Source organism: Hemibagrus wyckioides, linkage group LG18 (genome assembly GCF_019097595.1).
Source record: "Hemibagrus wyckioides isolate EC202008001 linkage group LG18, SWU_Hwy_1.0, whole genome shotgun sequence".
Classification (NCBI taxonomy): domain Eukaryota; kingdom Metazoa; phylum Chordata; class Actinopteri; order Siluriformes; family Bagridae; genus Hemibagrus; species Hemibagrus wyckioides.
This window is the reverse complement of record NC_080727.1, coordinates 9,256,933-9,275,538: the sequence shown is the minus strand read 5'-3', so window position 1 is coordinate 9,275,538 and position 18,606 is coordinate 9,256,933. Positions and strand designations below refer to the sequence as shown.

Sequence of the window (18,606 nt, the reverse complement as noted above, 5' to 3'; positions counted from 1 at the left end):
CCTCCACCATGTGTGTAAAGTTTGCATATTCTACCCATGTCTCAGGGTTTCCTCCCCAGTCCACAGACATGCGTTGCAGGCTGATTGGCATCTCTAACTTGTCTGTAGTGTGTGAATGGGTGTGAGAGTGAGTGTGCAATTGTGCCCTGCAATAGACTGGCATAGTGTCCAGGGTGTACCCTGTCTTGTGCCCCAAGTCTCCTAGATAGGCTCCAGGTTCCCCACAACCCAGAAGGCTAAGTGGTGTAGAGAATGGATGAATGGATGGATATATATCACCACATTGGGCTTCTGAAAGTTGACAGCAGAATATACAGTCAGTGGTAGTTTATGGTTCTCTTACATGGCAGTGGCTCTGGAACATGGGCTCCTGTAGCTGGCAGTTCTCTGATGATCTCCTGGTCATCTTCATTGATGTCCAGCCAACGATTACAAGCAAAGTTATATTTCTCCCTGGTCAACATGTTCATTATAGTAACCTGATGCATAAACACACATTAAAGTCAGCACGGATACAACAAAGGAATTCTTTGGAAATTAATAGGCAAAAAGTCATTCTCACTCTGTCTAGATGCCAGCCGGAGAACGGGTGTCTCTTCTCATGCCAAATTCTCAACTTCCTTATCTTCCCAATTTCAGGCATCAAAATCTACCACACCCCAGCATGGGAAAATATTGTTACATGTATATAATACATAATACACACATAATAAATGCACACCTGAACTACAGATGTAATATATTAATAATAATAATAATAATAATAATAATAATAATAATAGTGGAACAGGTAATTTTCAGTACCAGAAACTTGTCACATTGGCCCTGCTCAAAGCTGTCTGATTTGCTCTCCAGCTTCATCTCATCACTCTTGCCCTTTTCCCCATACACTTGTATAAATATCTGTGCATCTGTTCCGGCTCCTTTCATATCCGATGTAAAGATCCATAGTGACCATTGGTACTCTATGTGACAAACAAAAAGTGTGTTTATTTCCATGTACTTTAATGTTAGTCAGAATTAACAACATGTAACATGTTTCTTGAACTCGTTCAACTGAGCCACTAAAGAATATTGACTGAAAAAACCATGTTGATTTTGTTTGTAATGGATTTAGTGAGACTTTTTTTTCTATTTATATGAATAAAAAAATATAGTTATGCCAGATGCTCAAAACCAAACCTACAATGAAAAAATTATGATGAAAATCATAACATTGTCTTATTGCTCCAGAATAATCAACAAGTAGTTGTTCTAAACCCGCAATGATTCACGTATTCGAGCAGAAATCTGACATTATCAATAAATGAGCTATATTGATAGAATACTTGGGCAAGTGTATGTCAACAGATAGAAACTGTGTGTGGATGATTCTAGAGAAAAGCACAATCTCACTCTTCAGTTTGCATTTGCGCAATGACACCATTTCATACATCTCCCTCTCTACCAAACCATCTCCAACATCTTCATCCAACCAGCGACGACATGGGAAAACCTGCTCAATCCCTGTAAAAGGGCAATACACTGTCACCTGAGAAAAACAGAAAAAGACAGTAGAAGTAGAACGCCTACGCATTATATTAGCTTACGTATCCTTTTTAATGTTCTTTCCCCTTGACCCAGGCAATCTCAGTTGATTTCATAGGAAGGCAAATGACAATTGTAAATATTTTTATTTTCATTTAAACAGTACATAAAATGAATTTTAGTTACACAAAAATAGCTGACTTTCTTTAATGTATGCTTAAAAAATGTATTTACACAGAGCAAGACATGCATACGCACCTTCTCGCAGTACCAGCCGCAGCTGATTCCAGCATTGTCATGGCCGATCGTGACTCTGCTTAGTGGACTGATCAGATCCATAATTTCCACATTAAAGATGTCAATCTGAGCACGCTCAAACGTTCCACCTTCCAAAAATATCTTCCCGCTGTTTTTGTTGCCCTTCTGGCCGTACATCACCAGATGGATCTTTGAGTTGGTGCCAGCACCACGAATATCACCAGTCATCACCTGGACATTATAGACCATCGCTACATAAACACAAACACACATATAAAGACATTACACAGGGTATTTCATTTCATTACACATTTAACATGGTGAATTCTCTCTCTCTCTTCCATTCTTTCCTCAGTGTCTCTCACTCCCTCACTCTCCAATTATTTCTATCACTTTCAATATTTCTCTCTCTCTCTCTCTCTCTCTCTCTCTCTCTCATTCACATACATACCCATTGGTTGGGAAGTTCCTACTGACACATCTCTCTGTATTTTTCCATCACCTTCAGCTATGTCAAACCAAGCATCAACAGGAAATTGATACACCTCCTTATTACCCAAATCATCTATGACCACCTGTAACACACACACACACACAAAATAATTGATAGATCATACTGTATATGAAGCCCATCTCTGGTACATGCCAGTGGAAGAAAGTTGTACTACACTTGTACTGCATACTTTTGCAATTATTCTATCATTCATAATTATACTCAAGTTTATTTGCAAGAAAATAGAACGAGAATCACACAAGCAAGAGTGAATATAGTGTTGTATCAGCATGGCTGTGATTCGGCTTTCACATGAAGCGTGCAGGTGAACAGAGCCATGCTATTATTCAGTACTACAGCAGGATTATGAGTGATTTGTTTTATACAGCAGTTCTAAGAACAAGAAATGAATATAGACTGTTTTATTTATTTTTGCTTCATCAATGAAAATAGTTCCCAAAGAAGCCATAGCTGGATAAAAGGTTGTGTGTTGCCATGCCAACGCTCAGCTAACATATTACCTGTCGAAACTGTAGTAACAGTTATTGCTAGAATTAAAATATTTACATAGTGAAGACAGACAATGAGGAGTGATGCAAACAGTGAACCTGCTGTTATACTACTATACTGTCAGGACTGTTGATACCCTTGTCTAATCAAATGAATGGACCTGAACTAACTCTTATAGTAACTAACTAACTCTAACTCTCTGTATAGTAGAATAAATTCAAGTGGAGTTACATTTCATTCATTTATGATGCCGATAGCGCCAGAGTTCTTAGCTGCAGCACCAGAAAATGACCTTATATGCATGTACATGACAAATAAATGATTGCAAAAGTAGTCGCTTTTGATTAGTTAAGCAATATTTTCAGGATTGTTTTTTCGGTAATGGTTTTAGGTAATGTCATTGAGAAAGGCACATTATTATGAATATTTGATGGATATATTATATAAGATTTATATAAAGATTTAGATTAAAAAAATTTATATTTTCAAGGAAGAACAGAAGAATAAATATATATATATATATATATATATATATATATATATATATATTTAAGCAAAAGAATGATGAAACAAGACACACCATAGAAATCAATACATTCTATTTTCTTTTCCAGTACATGACCTTCCAAGAGACAGGAAAAGAGAAAACGTTAATGTATTGTATAATATTCAAATTACTTTTCCATGGCCTGTGTAGTCTAACTAATTCAGGGGGAAAAATAACCTCTAAATGGAAAGGACATTAAGGGAATAGATTGCTGTGTGATATGACATTTAAACCATGTTTCTATGAGTGGTGTAGTCAAATTTTAATCAACTAATTCAAGGTAATCTAGAACACTATACAATTTGATAGCGATGTAAAAGTTGATAGTGTGTGAGTGTGTGTGTGTGTGTGTGTGTCTGTGTCTGTGTGTGTGTGTGTGTGTGTGTAGGGAGCTTCTGTCCATGACCATATCATGTTATAGTCTCTTGTGTAAACTCTTAAGAAAGGGGCTCACTAATCTAATCAAAACTGCATGAATTAAAAATCACTCAGTATGAATTACAGACAGACAAAAGCTCTGGAAATATTAATCATTCATTATCGGAGTATGTGTGTGGAATGTTTATGCATCCAAAAGTCTGGATTCTCCTATAATAACTGCGTTTTATTGTATCAGATTGCAAAAGGTTTATATTGCAAATAGAATTAATATTTAATTTAGTAACAGCCCCCGAAATATCATGTCATACTACAAGTCACTGAATACTTATTTTTATTTTAAGATTATTGACAAGATGTTTAATCTGTTTGTATGTTTAAAATGAAAATGAACAGGTAGTCTATGGTTATACTGACTAACAGACTATGCAGCAATGTTCAGACATTTAGTCTCAGTGCATTTCTACATGTATAATTGTTTACCAAATGTGTACATCTATAGATCTGAACTCAATAGCAACATCATTTTTCATTTTTTATTAAATATCAAATACTAATACAAGATTTTACTCACAGTTCATTAATTTATTTAAAATCTATTTAAGACTACGACAAATAAACTACTCTATATAGTGGTATATAGTTGTTGTCCAGAGTCCATAGTGATGTTCAGACAGTCAGTCAGGTTGCAGTTGTATTTGTTTGGGTTGATTATGTATGAATCTCTTGGCTGAAAGCTGGATATTGTTTATACTTGTTGATAAAATAAGAAGTGATCATAAAATCCTTCCAACAAAAATAATGAATAGAACTTAGAACTTTATAAGTTTCCCATTAGTTAGAAATACACATCTACAGCAAATTACATTTCAGATCAAGTGAAAAGAATTAACCATTATGCAGCTTTCAGACAAAACACTCTACAACTCATATGGTAAATACATAATACATGTATATGTATTATGAATGAGCATTATCAAGAATAATTGATTGTATGAGAATGTGTGTGTGTGTGTGTGTGTGTGCAAACACCTGTGTGTACCTTATCACAGCCCCAGCCTGCCGAGGAGCCCTTGTTGTTGTGTCCAATGGTGATTTTTGTCAATCGTCCAAGGTTTGGATTCTCGATGGTGAATTTATCCTCATTTCCCCTCTCGAAAGTATCCTTCCCTTCACTCACAAGCTTCCTTTCCCCTACACATATACACACGTTCAAAAAGTCAACATTCAGAAAAATAAAACCATAAATTCTGGGAGCACAAAACATTATGTTGCATAATCTATCCATACTCAAAAGCACAAAATAACACACATACCTGTATCTCCATGCTCTCCAAAAATGGTCAGATAAACATCTGCATCTGTTCCGCTTCCTTTAACATCCATCGTAAACACGCTAACAATGTACTTGTTCTCTACAAGTCAGGAACACAAATTCACCCCCCCCCACACACATAATTAATGTAATGTATTTGAGCAGTTCACTTCACTCCATGTATAACCTCCTCTATATGATTGCTAAATGTCTAACAAGCAAAGGCAGTGCTTAGTAGTACTTAGTAGTTTACATATGAAGACTTGGCTACAAGAAAGAAAGTAGGCATAAGAAGCAGTTAATGAGGATCTGAGAAGAAAAAGCCATTGTGGAACTAGCAAGTTTTGGTTCTTGTTGGAGAAGTATAATTTAGCAAAACTATATAATATTATGATAGAAATTCGAAACATAGGAATATCAAAATAGTAGTTGCTATTGCACTCAGACTTCAGGACCAGAATGGTGCTACAGCGCTAAATGTATCTTACGTTTCGGGATGTTCATAGGGTTAAGGCTGCCCAGAAGATATCTCACTGTGAGTCCATCCCCCACATCCCGGGCCAGCCAACGGCTACAGGCAAAGAAAAGGCGAAGGTGTGGCCTGTTCATGTCCAGCAATGTGACTCGATCCAGGTACCACCTGGCATTCATTCCTGTGTTGTCATGCTCAATCCTAAAGGATAAGAAGATAACTCCTCAATTTACACAACATGCTATAAAAAGTGTGTGTGTGTGTGTTTGTGTGTGTGTACCTGAGTTTTTTTATTGGCCCAACATTGTGTGTTTTTATCCGGAACACATCAGTTTTGTTCTTTTCGAAAGCCACCCTGCTCCTACAGTGCAAATTGAGGAATGAATTAAATTGATCAAAAAAAGAAAAAGAAAAAGAAAAGAAAAGAAGAGAGGGACCAGCATTTGGTTCTTGCAACAAAAAAAAAAATCTTTCTTTCTTAAAAATATAGTCTGAAGGAAATTTTATTCTCTATAGCAAATCATGCCCTCTAAATTATAAATATGACTTTAATCTCTGACCAAATTAAAGGAATATTGCAGTGCCTTTCAACCTAATCTTTATTACCGCATCTGTAGCGTACTGGTGATTATCGTGTACAAGAAATCCTATTGGTGAAAAACTTATATTAGGTAGCTGTTTAAAATGACTATATAACACAAATATGTGAAAATAAAATTGAAAAAAAAAAAACTATACAATGTCATTTCTAGGAAAGAGGAAAATTGTTAATTGAATGAATCTAAAATAAAGAGACAAACAATTTATGCAACTAAGATTGAAGCAATACAGTTACAGGGAAATGCGTTATGTGTTGGTATTGTATAATCAAAGATGTTGAGAAGAAAATGTGTTTCAAATAAACATTTATGTTTCGAGTAAATTTTCTGTGCTGTTCTCAGTAGTATCTGTATATTCTTGTCTGTGGTAATCACCAATACACTGCAGATACAGAATATTAGGTTGAAAAAACACTTTTATCAAGTCACACACATCACAACACCCAAACAATTCTAGGTTCAAATTTTCTCACAGCTCTCCCCACACACATACTAAAATCCATATTCAGTAATCACACTCAACATTCAACACTGGCAATCCTCATTTAGCAAACTTTGGAAATGATGCAATTTAGGCAGCTGGAGAAGTTCTGCTAAATTTCATCTTCATTCCAAAATGTTGCATTCTGACCATCAGATTCATGCCAATCAAAGTCCAGAAAAAAAAGGCTGATATACATTATATTTTTTTACCTAAAGTCTGATTTAACCTGAAGTATTTTTTATTAGTCATTATGCAACATGAAATTTACATCTGAGCAACAGGAAATACTCTTAGATTAATCAATATTTGCTTCATTTCCTGACTTATTGATTAATGCACGGAGCATTTCAAGAGTCTGGTTACAGCATGCACATAAATTCTACACACACAAAAAAGTGCGTGTAGAAAATTTATCACACATGCAGACTGTTTTATTTTATTTTATTTTATTAGCTGGAAGTAGATTCATATAACCGTCCTATCCCATTGGCTGTGAATAAGATCAGGATGTCATTTGATCTACTTCTCTTTCTTGTTGCTGATGAGTAGACATTGTAATGCTGGATAGAAGAATCAGTTTGCTAGTTTACTATAACAGAATGAGTTGGTTTTAATACTGTACTGTGTGATGCTTTAGGTTTTTTGTGTGGAAAGTCTGTTTGTGTGTGTGTGTGTGTGTGTGTGTGTGTGTGAATGGGATGGGAGGTCATGAAAAAAGCACCCAGAATGCCCTCATATACAAATACATTAATAAAAGTAAAATGCTCTGCCACACAAGTTATTGAGTGGCCTTTTTAATAAGGTAATACCTCCTTTCAGTGCTGAGAAAACAAAAAGAAAGGCAAAATTATACAATTAATCACCACTCCTTTGTTCATCTTTACATTCCACTACTTTACCCAACATATCTAAACATGCCTAACTTTTTAAACAAAATTAAATTCTATGGAAATACATTTGCCTGGATTGGAAACAGGAGCCTTTACAGTCCAGCCTTTCATGACAACTAAAACTCTAAAGCAATCTTTTTAACATATTTGCTCCCTCAAAAAACATTAAACTCCATATTCAGCTAGCATACACCTCAGTATTTAAATACAAAACCTTGTTATTTCAATGGACTGCATCTTATTTATACATAATTTTACCAGTTTTCCAGAACTGACTAGATTGTCTGATGCTTGTATGGATTCCTGCATGTTAAAAATCAGGCTTACTCTGGCTTATTCTCTATTGAAATAGAATAGAATAGATTTATATCAAATATCCTAAAACATTAACAGTTAATTCATGGATGATCCAAATCTTTAACAGGCTGGTGAACTCACTTGCTGGCAAGGAGAACCTTCGGTGTAACACCAAACTCTCCGTACAAGGTGACAAAAACATTAGCATCAGTGCCTGCTGCTTTCACGTCACCTGTTACTGTCACCACCTCATACACTATAAAAGGGAAAAAACATAGAGAGAGAATTTAGTTTGCCTTTGAATAAATACTGAATGGTATTCCAACTCCAAATGATAATGAACACTATCAGCTCTTCATGCATCCTTACCTGACCTGCTGTAACTACACAGGTTTACTACTGTGTCTCTACCCCATTAAGAAGCGGTTTTAAATGAGATGGAAACCTGATTGTCACACATAATACCTAGAATACAGCATCTTTAACACTTTAAAGACTTTATCTAACCATTTCTGACCAAAGTGGCTGAGATATTAAAATATATTCTGCATCATTTTTTTTATTTCTCAATTTTCCACATTTACCCTCCTAGAAATTTCTTCATAATCAAAGAGCTTTTCCACATATACATCTAAGCCCATGTCGACACAAACCCAGACAGTTTCTGCACAGAAAGTAGTATGTAAATTTCAGTATCACATTGAGGTGATGTTGAAATACAATTACCCTGACCAGTGTTTGCACTGCTGGATGTAATCCAGAAAGGAGCAAGAAGACATTCCCTCTAGCCCATCAGTGTTAATCTGTAAGGGCAAAATAGGTGAAAGTAAAAGGCTGTAACTTAACCGAGGCGGTGAGGCAAAAGAACGATTCAGTCACCCTTGTGATATGGTTCTCCTTCTTGGACACCCCTAAGGGTTGTAGCTTTGCCAAGTACAAGTGTTGTGAGGCCTAAAACCAAAACAGTTCTTAGACAGTTGATCTTAGACTAGAGAATTTACTCATAAGTTCTGGCTGAGTATAATTCAAGGACAGGAATGGCTTCATCAACTGCCTGAAGCAACCAGATCTGATGAAACATTTAAACAATTAAATTAGAAAACTCATTTTGTTGTACAGCTCCACCACTCATCATAACCACTGTTGTTTATAGATGGTTAGTACAAATTCAATGCAAATGCCATGATTACATTTTTTTTTTTTTTTTGCACCATTTAACTCTCTATTCTAATCATGATTACTGTGTGTTTGGTTCTCTTTTTTTAACAATAAGCAATAGTGATTCATGATACTAGCAATATAGGTTAGCATTGTTTTGCAAAAAAATAATTTGAGACATGCAGTATGTATATATCTAGTCCATATAAGGTTAGTTACTTGACAAAGACTCTACAATCTCAGACAGAAAAGACACAAATTATTAATATTATTCTTTGTTCTTCAGGGGATCGTATGTCCGCACCTAATATTCTCACAAGATCACATTTCACGTTCTACACAGATGGCACTTGGAAAGCTCTGGAGGAAATGTTAAATGGACAGAAATCAGAAAAGGACAATTTGAAAGAAAAACAACAAAAAAGAATCAGCGATTTAGGACGTCTGTTTAAGTCTGAGGGCCTGAGTTTCATTCTGGTTTTGTGTAATGTAAGATACGTTTTGCTGGTTCAGTTAGAACATTTATTGGGTCAGAAATAAACAGCAGTTAGGCACAATTAGACATAAAAATTAGATTTTTTTTGCATGCCATATGATAGCAAATCTTGCCTTTTTGGGGCTCAAAATTATGGAAATAATAATAGACTATAAAATGACATATTGGTGATATTGTCTCCTATTAGGTGTTCATGTGTGACCAGTTTCCTCTTAGAAATGTATGAACCTGAGGAGGTTGCATGAATAGACCATTGTGTTTCAACCCATTGAGAGGTGACAGGCTGTTCCAATCCAATTTGAACCCCTTCCCAGCTTTTCCTCATGCCATGATGTCTCTGCCATGACAGGCAAATAAGGAATTATTACAGTTTGCCAATCAGAGCAGGCTCCTGGGCACTAGCTAGCAGAGGACGTTTGTGATTAAAATTTGTGGACACCTGACCATCACAGCCCTTAGTGGGCCTACCCAGAATTATTGTCACAAAGTTCAAACACGCAACTGTATAGAATTGTATAGACACAATTTTAGAGAATCTTTGAATGCTTCTCTTCACTGGAACATGAATGCTCAAACATGTTCAAACATGACAGTGGCCCTTGGCCAAAATGGAGGTCCATGAAAACATCGTTTGCCAAGGTTAGTCTGGAGGAACTTGAAGGCTCTGCCCTCAACCACAATGAACACTTTTAGAAAGAATTGGAAACACAACTGCAGCCCAAACATTGTACATCAGAGCCAGACTTGATTAAAGCTTTGTCACTGAATGAGCAAATCCCCACAGCCACTCTCCAATATCTAGTAGAAATCCTTCCCAGAAGCATTCTCAAATCTGGACTGGGATGTTCAAAAAGCACACATGCATGTCAGGTCAGGTGTCTACAAACTTTTGGCCATATAGAGTAATTACAAGTCTTGTCTGAAGTTACCTTTCATTATTATCTTAATAATGGCACAACAATAAAATTAGATGCTACTCGAAGATGCCTTATGGGATCCATGATTCATCAGCACAGCCCTCTAGTTGAGAGTTCTGAAAATGTGCTTCAGAAAATAACAGCCAGACAGATAGGGGTCTGCCCGGAAAATGCAAATGAAATTTTCAGAGGTCTACAGAAATTATGCTACATAAAAAAATGTGAAATACCAGAAAAATGCTCCATGTGGTACCATATGAAATAGTGTGTATTAATAGAATTTGAATTCCTGTATGTTTGCAGAGCAAATCCAGAAAGAAACAGTAGGAACAAATGTGCTAGTACCTTTCTTCTTATAGTATTCATCTTCATAATCATCTGAGTCCTCAGTGTGATAATTCACAATCTCCTGCTGGTAGAGCTCAGAGTAAGATAATTGCTTGTTTTTTTTCTTCCCTTTCTTCCCTTTCTTTTCATCATCACTCTCTGAACCCTTCTTCTTCTTTTTATCCTTTTTCTTCTTGTTTTTGTTCTCCTCTTCCTCTTCTGTCTCTTCCTCCTGGACTTCCTCATCCTCCTCAGCCTCCTCTACAGACTTTTTCTTCTTCTTTACATCTTTACTTTTCTTTTCCATGTCGCCGTCTTCTTCTCCTTCCTCAGCTCCTGCTGCCACCTCACTTTCTGCCTCTTTCTTCTTATTCTTATTCTTCTTTTTCTCTTTATGTTTTTTCACCTCCTCACCATCTTCCACTGCTGGATGTTTCTCTTTTTTCTGCTTTTCCTTTTTGACTGGCTCATTGTTGTTCTGCTCATGACCATCCTCTTCTCCATCTATTTCCTCAGCATCCTCCTTCACGTATTCCTCTCCTTTCTTTTTCTTTTTCTTCTTTACCTTCTCATCTGTCCCTCCCTTCTTTTTCTGCACTTTCTCGCTCTTCTCCTCCCCCCTGTCTGCTGTGCTCTTGGGTCTATTCCTTCTCTTCTCACTGTCTGGTGCATCTTGGCTGGCAGAGTTCCCATTCTTTCCTTTCACCTTTGGCTCCTTCTCCGCTGTTCCGTCATCCCTTTCTTCAGTTTCGGGGCTTTTTTTCACTCTTGCCGGCATCTTTAATTCATCTAGCAGCATGAAGAGTGTTTCCTCGTCTGTTTCAGTGGTGTTGGGTGACGCCGACTGACCCCAGGTGCAAAGGTGCAGCTGAAACTGGGCCTCAGAGCGGGGCTTGTTACAGGTCTTGCAGTGTAGTGTGGAGCTCCTGAATAATTACTACATGGGGAATGGGTCACATGACCTTGTTGCTATCAAATTATTTGCTATACCTTTAAGACACTCCTCTATCATATCCATATTCATATATGTGACATTATTATGTTTTATCTCATACAATGTTTTTTATTCTCCAAATCTCACACAAACCTTTTTACGTTTATTTACATTTATATATATATCAATTAAGGTACATATTAAACTTTACTTTGTATAGCAGATGCAGAGAAAAAAAAAAAAATATATATATATATATATATATATATATATATTATTTAGAATATCATCAGTGTGTGCCTGGTTTTCTCTTACAGTTTCCTTGTCCATTCTTTGTTTGTGCTACTAATCCTGTTAATAATGGCAGCTAAAGGACATGATATTTGTACATAAATGTGTTACAATTTGGGGATGAGCTAGTGTAAATTGAGAAGAACAAGGAGTGAATGAATGAGAGAGAGAGAGAGAGAGAGAGAGAGAGAGAGTATGTAAGGGGAGGAGAAGGGATGGGCTTCAAAACTTTTATTATTCATTAGGCAAGGATAGCTTTACTCAAGCACGCACACACACACACACACAATGCTAACAATACATATTCCCAATCTTATCAAAGCAATACATTTCAATTATTCAATATGATTACATTAAGATGGTAGTACCTTTTAACAGAGACCTCTCACCATTAATACATGGGACCCACTGATACTTGTTCAGCTGCTGTACATTTTTGTCTACTGAAGATTAACACAAACAGAAAACTTGTGAAAATATAAACACACACTCTTAATGATGAACTGATACGACACATGAAGAAGAAAGCAACGAGATATACACCAGAACATGATACACATGTGCATATAATCACATAGTCATGCTGCCAGCTATTTAACTCTTTAACTAAAAAGCTATGGTTTATGCTTCCTTTTTCCATATACTGTATCTTTCCGAAAACTTACATCAATCATAACATGAAATGCACTGATTAAGTTATCTTTATTTGTCACATATACATTACTGCACAGTGAAATTCTTTCTTCGCATATTCCATCCTTGAGGGTTGGGGTCAGAGCGCAGGATCAGCCAGGATGCAGTGCCCCTGGAGCAGGGTGGGTTGGGGGACTTGCTCAAGGACCCAACAGTGGCAGCTGGGGCTTGAACCATGATCTTCTAGTGATCAACTCAGAACCTTAACCACTTGAGCTACCAGAACCCCCCTTTTAATTGATTATCTCATCAAAATGGCCTGAGTGACATTGACTGGGCTGTAATGTGATGGCTAGAGACATTTCAGTCTCAACATTAGATTTACCTTCAGTTCTAGCTCCTCCCTCTACTGTCATCAAAGTCACAGGGACCACTTCTCTCCATGTTTTGAGGAGGCTTAGGTTGTAAACCTGCCATGCTGTGCCTTTATCTGTCTGCCATCCTTATAGTCCAAATCCTCAAATTTCCATGTGACTTCAAACAGTCCTCACCACTTGGCCAGTTTGGAGCTCAGCTTGGGTAACAAAATGAGGACTTTATTTCCTGGTGCAAACTCCCATAGCCAAGTATCCTGTTATACAGCAAGGATCGATGTTCTTGCACCTGATGCAAATTCTTCTGTGTTATGTGACTTAAGGTTTTGCACTCTGGTCAAGAACAAACTGAATTTTGTTTACTGTTAGCGGGCCCTTCCTCCAAATTTTACAGAATAATGTTGAGACCACAAGACTTCTAAGTGTACAATAATATGAATGGAAAAAACCCAAAATTAATTAAGTCTTCAGCAATTTGTACAGCTTATGTAGTGTTCCTGACATGAAAGATGAGCTCTGATCAGTCAGGATCTCCTTCAGGATCCCAACTCGATAGATAACACAGAAAAGGCACTGCTTCTGGGTATCCAAATGTATAGTCTACTAGAATTAACACAAAGCAATGCCCCTTTGCAGTTAGAACTAATGGCCTGATGAGGTCCAACCGAATTCATTTGAAGGGGACCTTGATTACTGGAGACCGCAATGGTGTTATTAGGGCAGCCAGCAGATTCACCAACTGCCATATGAATTATCATAAAAAATAGAAAAAACGGTTGATAGAGTGCAACATTCGGGCAAATTTGCTATTTGTTCGGGTTAGCCCCATTTTAGTTGGGGCTTGCCTGCTAATAGAAATACCACCAGTTGCTCCTCTGCCAGCTGGTTAATGACTTCTATGGCATCATATCCCCAGCAAAGCAATCATCTTCAGCAGGTGTTTCTGAGCTTCTGCATGAGCTTCTGAAGTATCAGTGAGCAAAAATGTTGACAGTACTTTTGTGCAGCTGGCAAGTTGGAAAATTGTAGTATGTTGGTGACTGGCAGCTAGTGGCAGCCACACTGGAATACCCACCTGGAACACCTGCCAATCCACCTTGTCATCGAGCAGGTCCTTAACTCACTACTCCTGATCATGATGGAGGTAGAAGAGGTCCTGATGCTGGGTTTGGCCCTTGCTTCCATACTTTGCCTCCACTTCCCTAGATCCCTAGATCTGATCAAGCATCTGTTGGATGGGCTGGACAAACTAGTCCAATCTATGGACACCCCACTTCACACCTTGGAAAACTTAATGGATCTGCTGCTAACATCTTGGTGCAAGATACCACAGCACACCTTCAGGGGTTATGTGGATTCTGTGCCTTGACAGGTCAGAGATATTTTGGTGACACAAGGGACTAACACGGTACTGGGCAGATGGTTTTAATGGTTGTTTTATAATTGCAAAAATAGAAAAAAACATAAACACAGTCCTCCAAAAGCTGCCAGGATTTAACTTCAGTTGCTGACAGTAGCCTAAACAGCCACAATGCCACAGAGCAAAATTAGAATGCAGTGCCATGGAAACTACATTGTGTACATAGTGAGCAGGAGGACAAACATCACACAAACAGTAGATCAAGGCCTGGGGAAACCAGACAATAAAAAAAAGGAAATGAAAAATCTCTGGTGAAAAGCAGCAGCTGCAACATGCATTACATATTCTAGAATGGAAATTGCCACCATATACTAATATGTATGTAAACCTTTGACCTACGGAACATTTGACCCACTGAACTGACCCATTTATGAAAATAAAGTAGATGAATTAATTTTACATTGGAAACAGTGTGGTAACCTGAAACAGATGAATACTGATGAGTACACCATAAAAATGGCAATTACTGCTGATCGACATATCTGTCCACCCTGATAGTAATTAAAATTATTAGAATGATTAGTGAATTACTCTGAATTTCATACTGGATCGGTCGAGGCCCAGGTTAAGAACAACCGCCATTGGTGCCGTTGACCTAGAGGGCACCGGTGGAAGTTGGGCTACTGTTGGTCGAAGAAGTAGAGGAAGGAGGAGAGTGTGTAGACAGAGAGAGAAGAGGAAAGGTAAGAGTGTAGGACTGAGAATAGGAACTCTGAATGTTGGTACTATGACAGGGAAAGGTAGAGAGCTGGCTGATATGATGGAGAGAAGGAAGGTGGATATACTGTGTGTACAGGAGACCAGGTGGAATGGGAGCAAGGCTCGTAGTATAGGAGCAGGATTCAAGCTGTTTTATTATGGTGTGGATAGTAAGAGAAATGGGGTAGGTGTGGTCCTGAAGGAGGAGTTTGTGAGGAATGTTCTGGAGGTGATGAGAGTGTCAGATAGGGTGATAAGTCTGAAGTTAGAGATTGAAGGGGTGATGTTGAATGTTGTTAGTGGTTATGCCCCACAGGTAGGTTGTGAGTTAGAGGAGAAAGAGAGATTCTGGAGTGATTTAGTCACAGGTAGACTACATCCTATGTAGAAGAGGCAATCTGAGAGAGATTAGTGACTGTAAAGTGGTTGTGGATGGTGGTGTGTAGGATGACTTTGATGGTCTGTAAGAAGAAGAGGTCAAAGATAGAGATGGAGAAGAAAACCAAGTGGTGGAAGCTGAAAAAGGAGGAATTTAGACAGAAGTTGAGGCAGGCTCTGGGTGGTCAGGTAGTGCTGCCAGATGACTGGGAAACTACAGCAGAAGTGATGAGGGAGACAGGAAGAAAGGTGTTGGGTGTGTCATCTGGAAGGAGGAAAGAAGATAAGGAGACTTGGTGGTGGAATGAGGAAGTTCAGGATAGTATTCAGAGGAAGAGGTTAGCCAAGAAGAAGTGGGACATGGACAGGACTGAAGAGAATAGACAGGAATACAAGGAGTTACAGCACAGAGTGAAGAGGGAGGTGTCTAAGGCCAAGCAGAAGGCGTATGATGAGTTGTACACTAGGTTAGACACTAGAGAAGAGACACTTCTCTAGTTCTCACTCACTTCTCTAGTTCTCTAGTTCACTAGAGAAGAGACACTTCTCTAGTTAGACACTAGAGATGGAGAGAAGGACTTGTACAGGTTAGCCAGGCAGAGGGATCGAGATGGGAAGGATGTGCAGCAAGTTAGAGTTGTTAAGGATAAAGATGGAAAGGTGCTCACAAGTGAGGAGAGTGTACAGAGGAGATGGAAGGAGTACTTTGAAGAGCTGATGAATGAGGAAAATGAGAGGGAAAAAAGAGTAGAAGGGGTGAACTCTGTGGAACAGAAAGTAGATAAGATTAGAAAGGATGAAGTCAGGAAGGCTTTGAAGAGGATGAAAAGTGGAAAGGCAGTTGGTCCTGACGACATCCCAGTGGACGTCTGGAAGTGTCTAGGAGAGGCGGCAGTGGAATTTTTAAATAGTTTGTTTAAGACGGTTTTAGAGAGTGAGAAGATGCCTGAGGAATGGAGAAGTGTATTAGTGCCAATCTTTAAGAATAAGGGTGACGCGCAGAGTTGCAGCAACTATAGGGGGATAAAGTTGATGAGCCATACAATGAAGCTATGGGAAAGACTAGTGGAAGCTAGGTTAAGGAAGGTAGTGGAAATTTGTGAGCAGCAGTATGGCTTCATGCCCAGAAAGAGCACAACAGATGCAATTTTTGTTCTGAGAATTTTGATGGAGAAGTATAGGGATGGTCAGAGAGAGCTGCACTGTGTGTTTGTAGACTTGGAGAAAGCGTATGACAGGGTGCCAAGAGAAGAGCTGTGGTACTGTATGAGGAAGTCAGGAGTAGCAGAGTATGTCAGAGTGGTGCAGGACATGTATGAGAGGAGCAGGACAGTGGTGAGGTGTGCTGTAGGTCAGACAGAGGAGTTCAAAGTGGAGGTGGGTCTGCATCAGGGATCAGCTCTGAGCCCCTTCCTGTTTGCTATGGTGATGGACCAGTTGTCAGAGGAGGTCAGACAGGAGTCTCCTTGCACAATGATGTTTGCAGATGACATTGTGATCTGTAGTGAGAGCAGGGAGCAGGTGGAGAAAAACCTGGAGAGGTGGAGGTTTGTGTTGGAGAGGAGAGGAATGAAAGTCAGTCGTAGTAAGACTGAGTATATGTGTGTGAATGAAAGGGAGGGAAGTGGAACAGTAAGAAGAGGTGAAGAAGGTACAGGAGTTTAAGTACCTGGGGTCAACAGTCAAGAGTAATGGAGAGTGTGGGAAAGAGGTAAAGAAGCGAGTGCAGGCAGGTTGGAATGGGTGGAAAAAGGTGTTGGGAGTTCTGTGTGATAGAAATATATCAGTGAGAATCAAGGGGAAGGTGTACAGGACACTGGTGAGACAGGCCATGCTGTATGGTTTAGAGGCAGTGTCACTGAGGAAGAGACAGGAGTCAGAGCTGGAGGTAGCAGAGCCGAAGATGTTGAGGTTCTCTTTGGGAGTGACAAGGTTGGACAGGATTAGGAACGAGGACATCAGTGGGACGGCTCATGTTGGACGTTTGGGGGACAAAGTTAGGGAGGCCAGATTAAGACGATTTGGACATGTTCAGAGGAGGGAGAGTGACTATATTGGTAGAAGAATGTTGGACATGGAGCTGCCAGGCAGGAGGCAAAGAACAAGGCCAAAGAGGAGGTATATGGATGTAATAAATGAGGATGTGAAGCTAGTGGGTGCAAGTGTTGAGGATGCATAAGATAGGGATAGGTGGAGAGAGATGATTCGCTGTGGCGACCCCTGAAGGGAAAAGCTGAAAGAAGAAGAAGAAGAAAAATGATTAGTGAATTAAAAGCTGAAATAAATCTGTATCTATAAACTTTTGCTTAAAAATGTCCTGTGGTGTGAAATATATTGTCAGAAGAAATGTATGGTAACATGAAATGTGTGGAGTTGTGAAAACAGAGATTACATATCATTAGCCTAAATGTATGTAAACTTTTGTAAGGAAAGGCAGCAGTAGCTAGCTATGCTAACTGTTTCAGTAGCTTGCTAGGTTCATTAGCTAGCTAGCTCATGTCAGCTCATGCCTAGAGTCAGCCTAGAGATATTAAAGTGTTTACAGAGATAGTCAAGACGTACTCACATACACTAGATCTTTACTCACGTAAATAAAAGGCAAATGTTTGAATCTGTATGAAGGGTGTTAGTCAGTTAGTCTCCTTGTAGCTCTTAAAGAATAAGTGCATACGCATACATCAGAAAATTAAATATTATAACAATAAATAATTGTATAAACTTGTTATACTTAATGAACATTCAGTATTGGATTAAGAGGAGCAAACTGTATGTGTGTGGGTATGGGTCTAGTCCACCCCCTGAACATCACTGAATAGGCTACATGATATGTTATACACACCTCCATAGTGTGTTAAATAATTCATATTTTCTTAAGGAGAATGATACGCTAACAATTCAGAGGTCAGATAACCAAATAAAACACTGACATCTGACCTTCTAATCTTTCAATGCGCATGCTCCTCCTCTTCGAATAAAGTGCTCCTGAAGTATCATCTCAAAAATGGGCAAGCTAGTGACAAAACCTCTTTATACTTTATATTTCTGACTGGTGGATGGAACCTGGTCACAGTTGTTTAGATTTTATAGTTTGTCAGATATAACTCAGACAAATTAGAGCTATCCAAGGTGCTGAAAGCATTTGGAAAAAAGTCCACAAACAGTCACATTTAAGCACAGAAGTAAGATATACAGTAGATCTGGGATGAAAA

At 38.5% G+C, this 18,606-nt stretch overlaps 1 protein-coding gene across 1 annotated transcript in view; it reads right to left on the bottom strand.

Annotated features, from left to right (window-relative positions):
• The window catches only part of LOC131369536 (lipoxygenase homology domain-containing protein 1-like), a 53,219-nt gene extending 41,773 nt beyond the window's left edge, over positions 1-11,446 (bottom strand). The window contains exons 1-12 of the mRNA XM_058416291.1: positions 10,687-11,446; positions 7,912-8,026; positions 5,781-5,861; positions 5,517-5,701; positions 5,030-5,128; positions 4,756-4,907; positions 2,237-2,360; positions 1,786-2,036; positions 1,396-1,531; positions 805-965; positions 563-649; positions 344-479 (exon numbers count right to left, since the gene is read on the bottom strand). Of these exons, the coding sequence (XP_058272274.1) occupies positions 344-479; positions 563-649; positions 805-965; positions 1,396-1,531; positions 1,786-2,036; positions 2,237-2,360; positions 4,756-4,907; positions 5,030-5,128; positions 5,517-5,701; positions 5,781-5,861; positions 7,912-8,026; positions 10,687-11,446 (2,287 nt within the window). The remainder of the gene's footprint in view (positions 1-343; positions 480-562; positions 650-804; positions 966-1,395; positions 1,532-1,785; positions 2,037-2,236; positions 2,361-4,755; positions 4,908-5,029; positions 5,129-5,516; positions 5,702-5,780; positions 5,862-7,911; positions 8,027-10,686) is intronic.
• Positions 11,447-18,606: the final 7,160 nt, after the last annotated feature.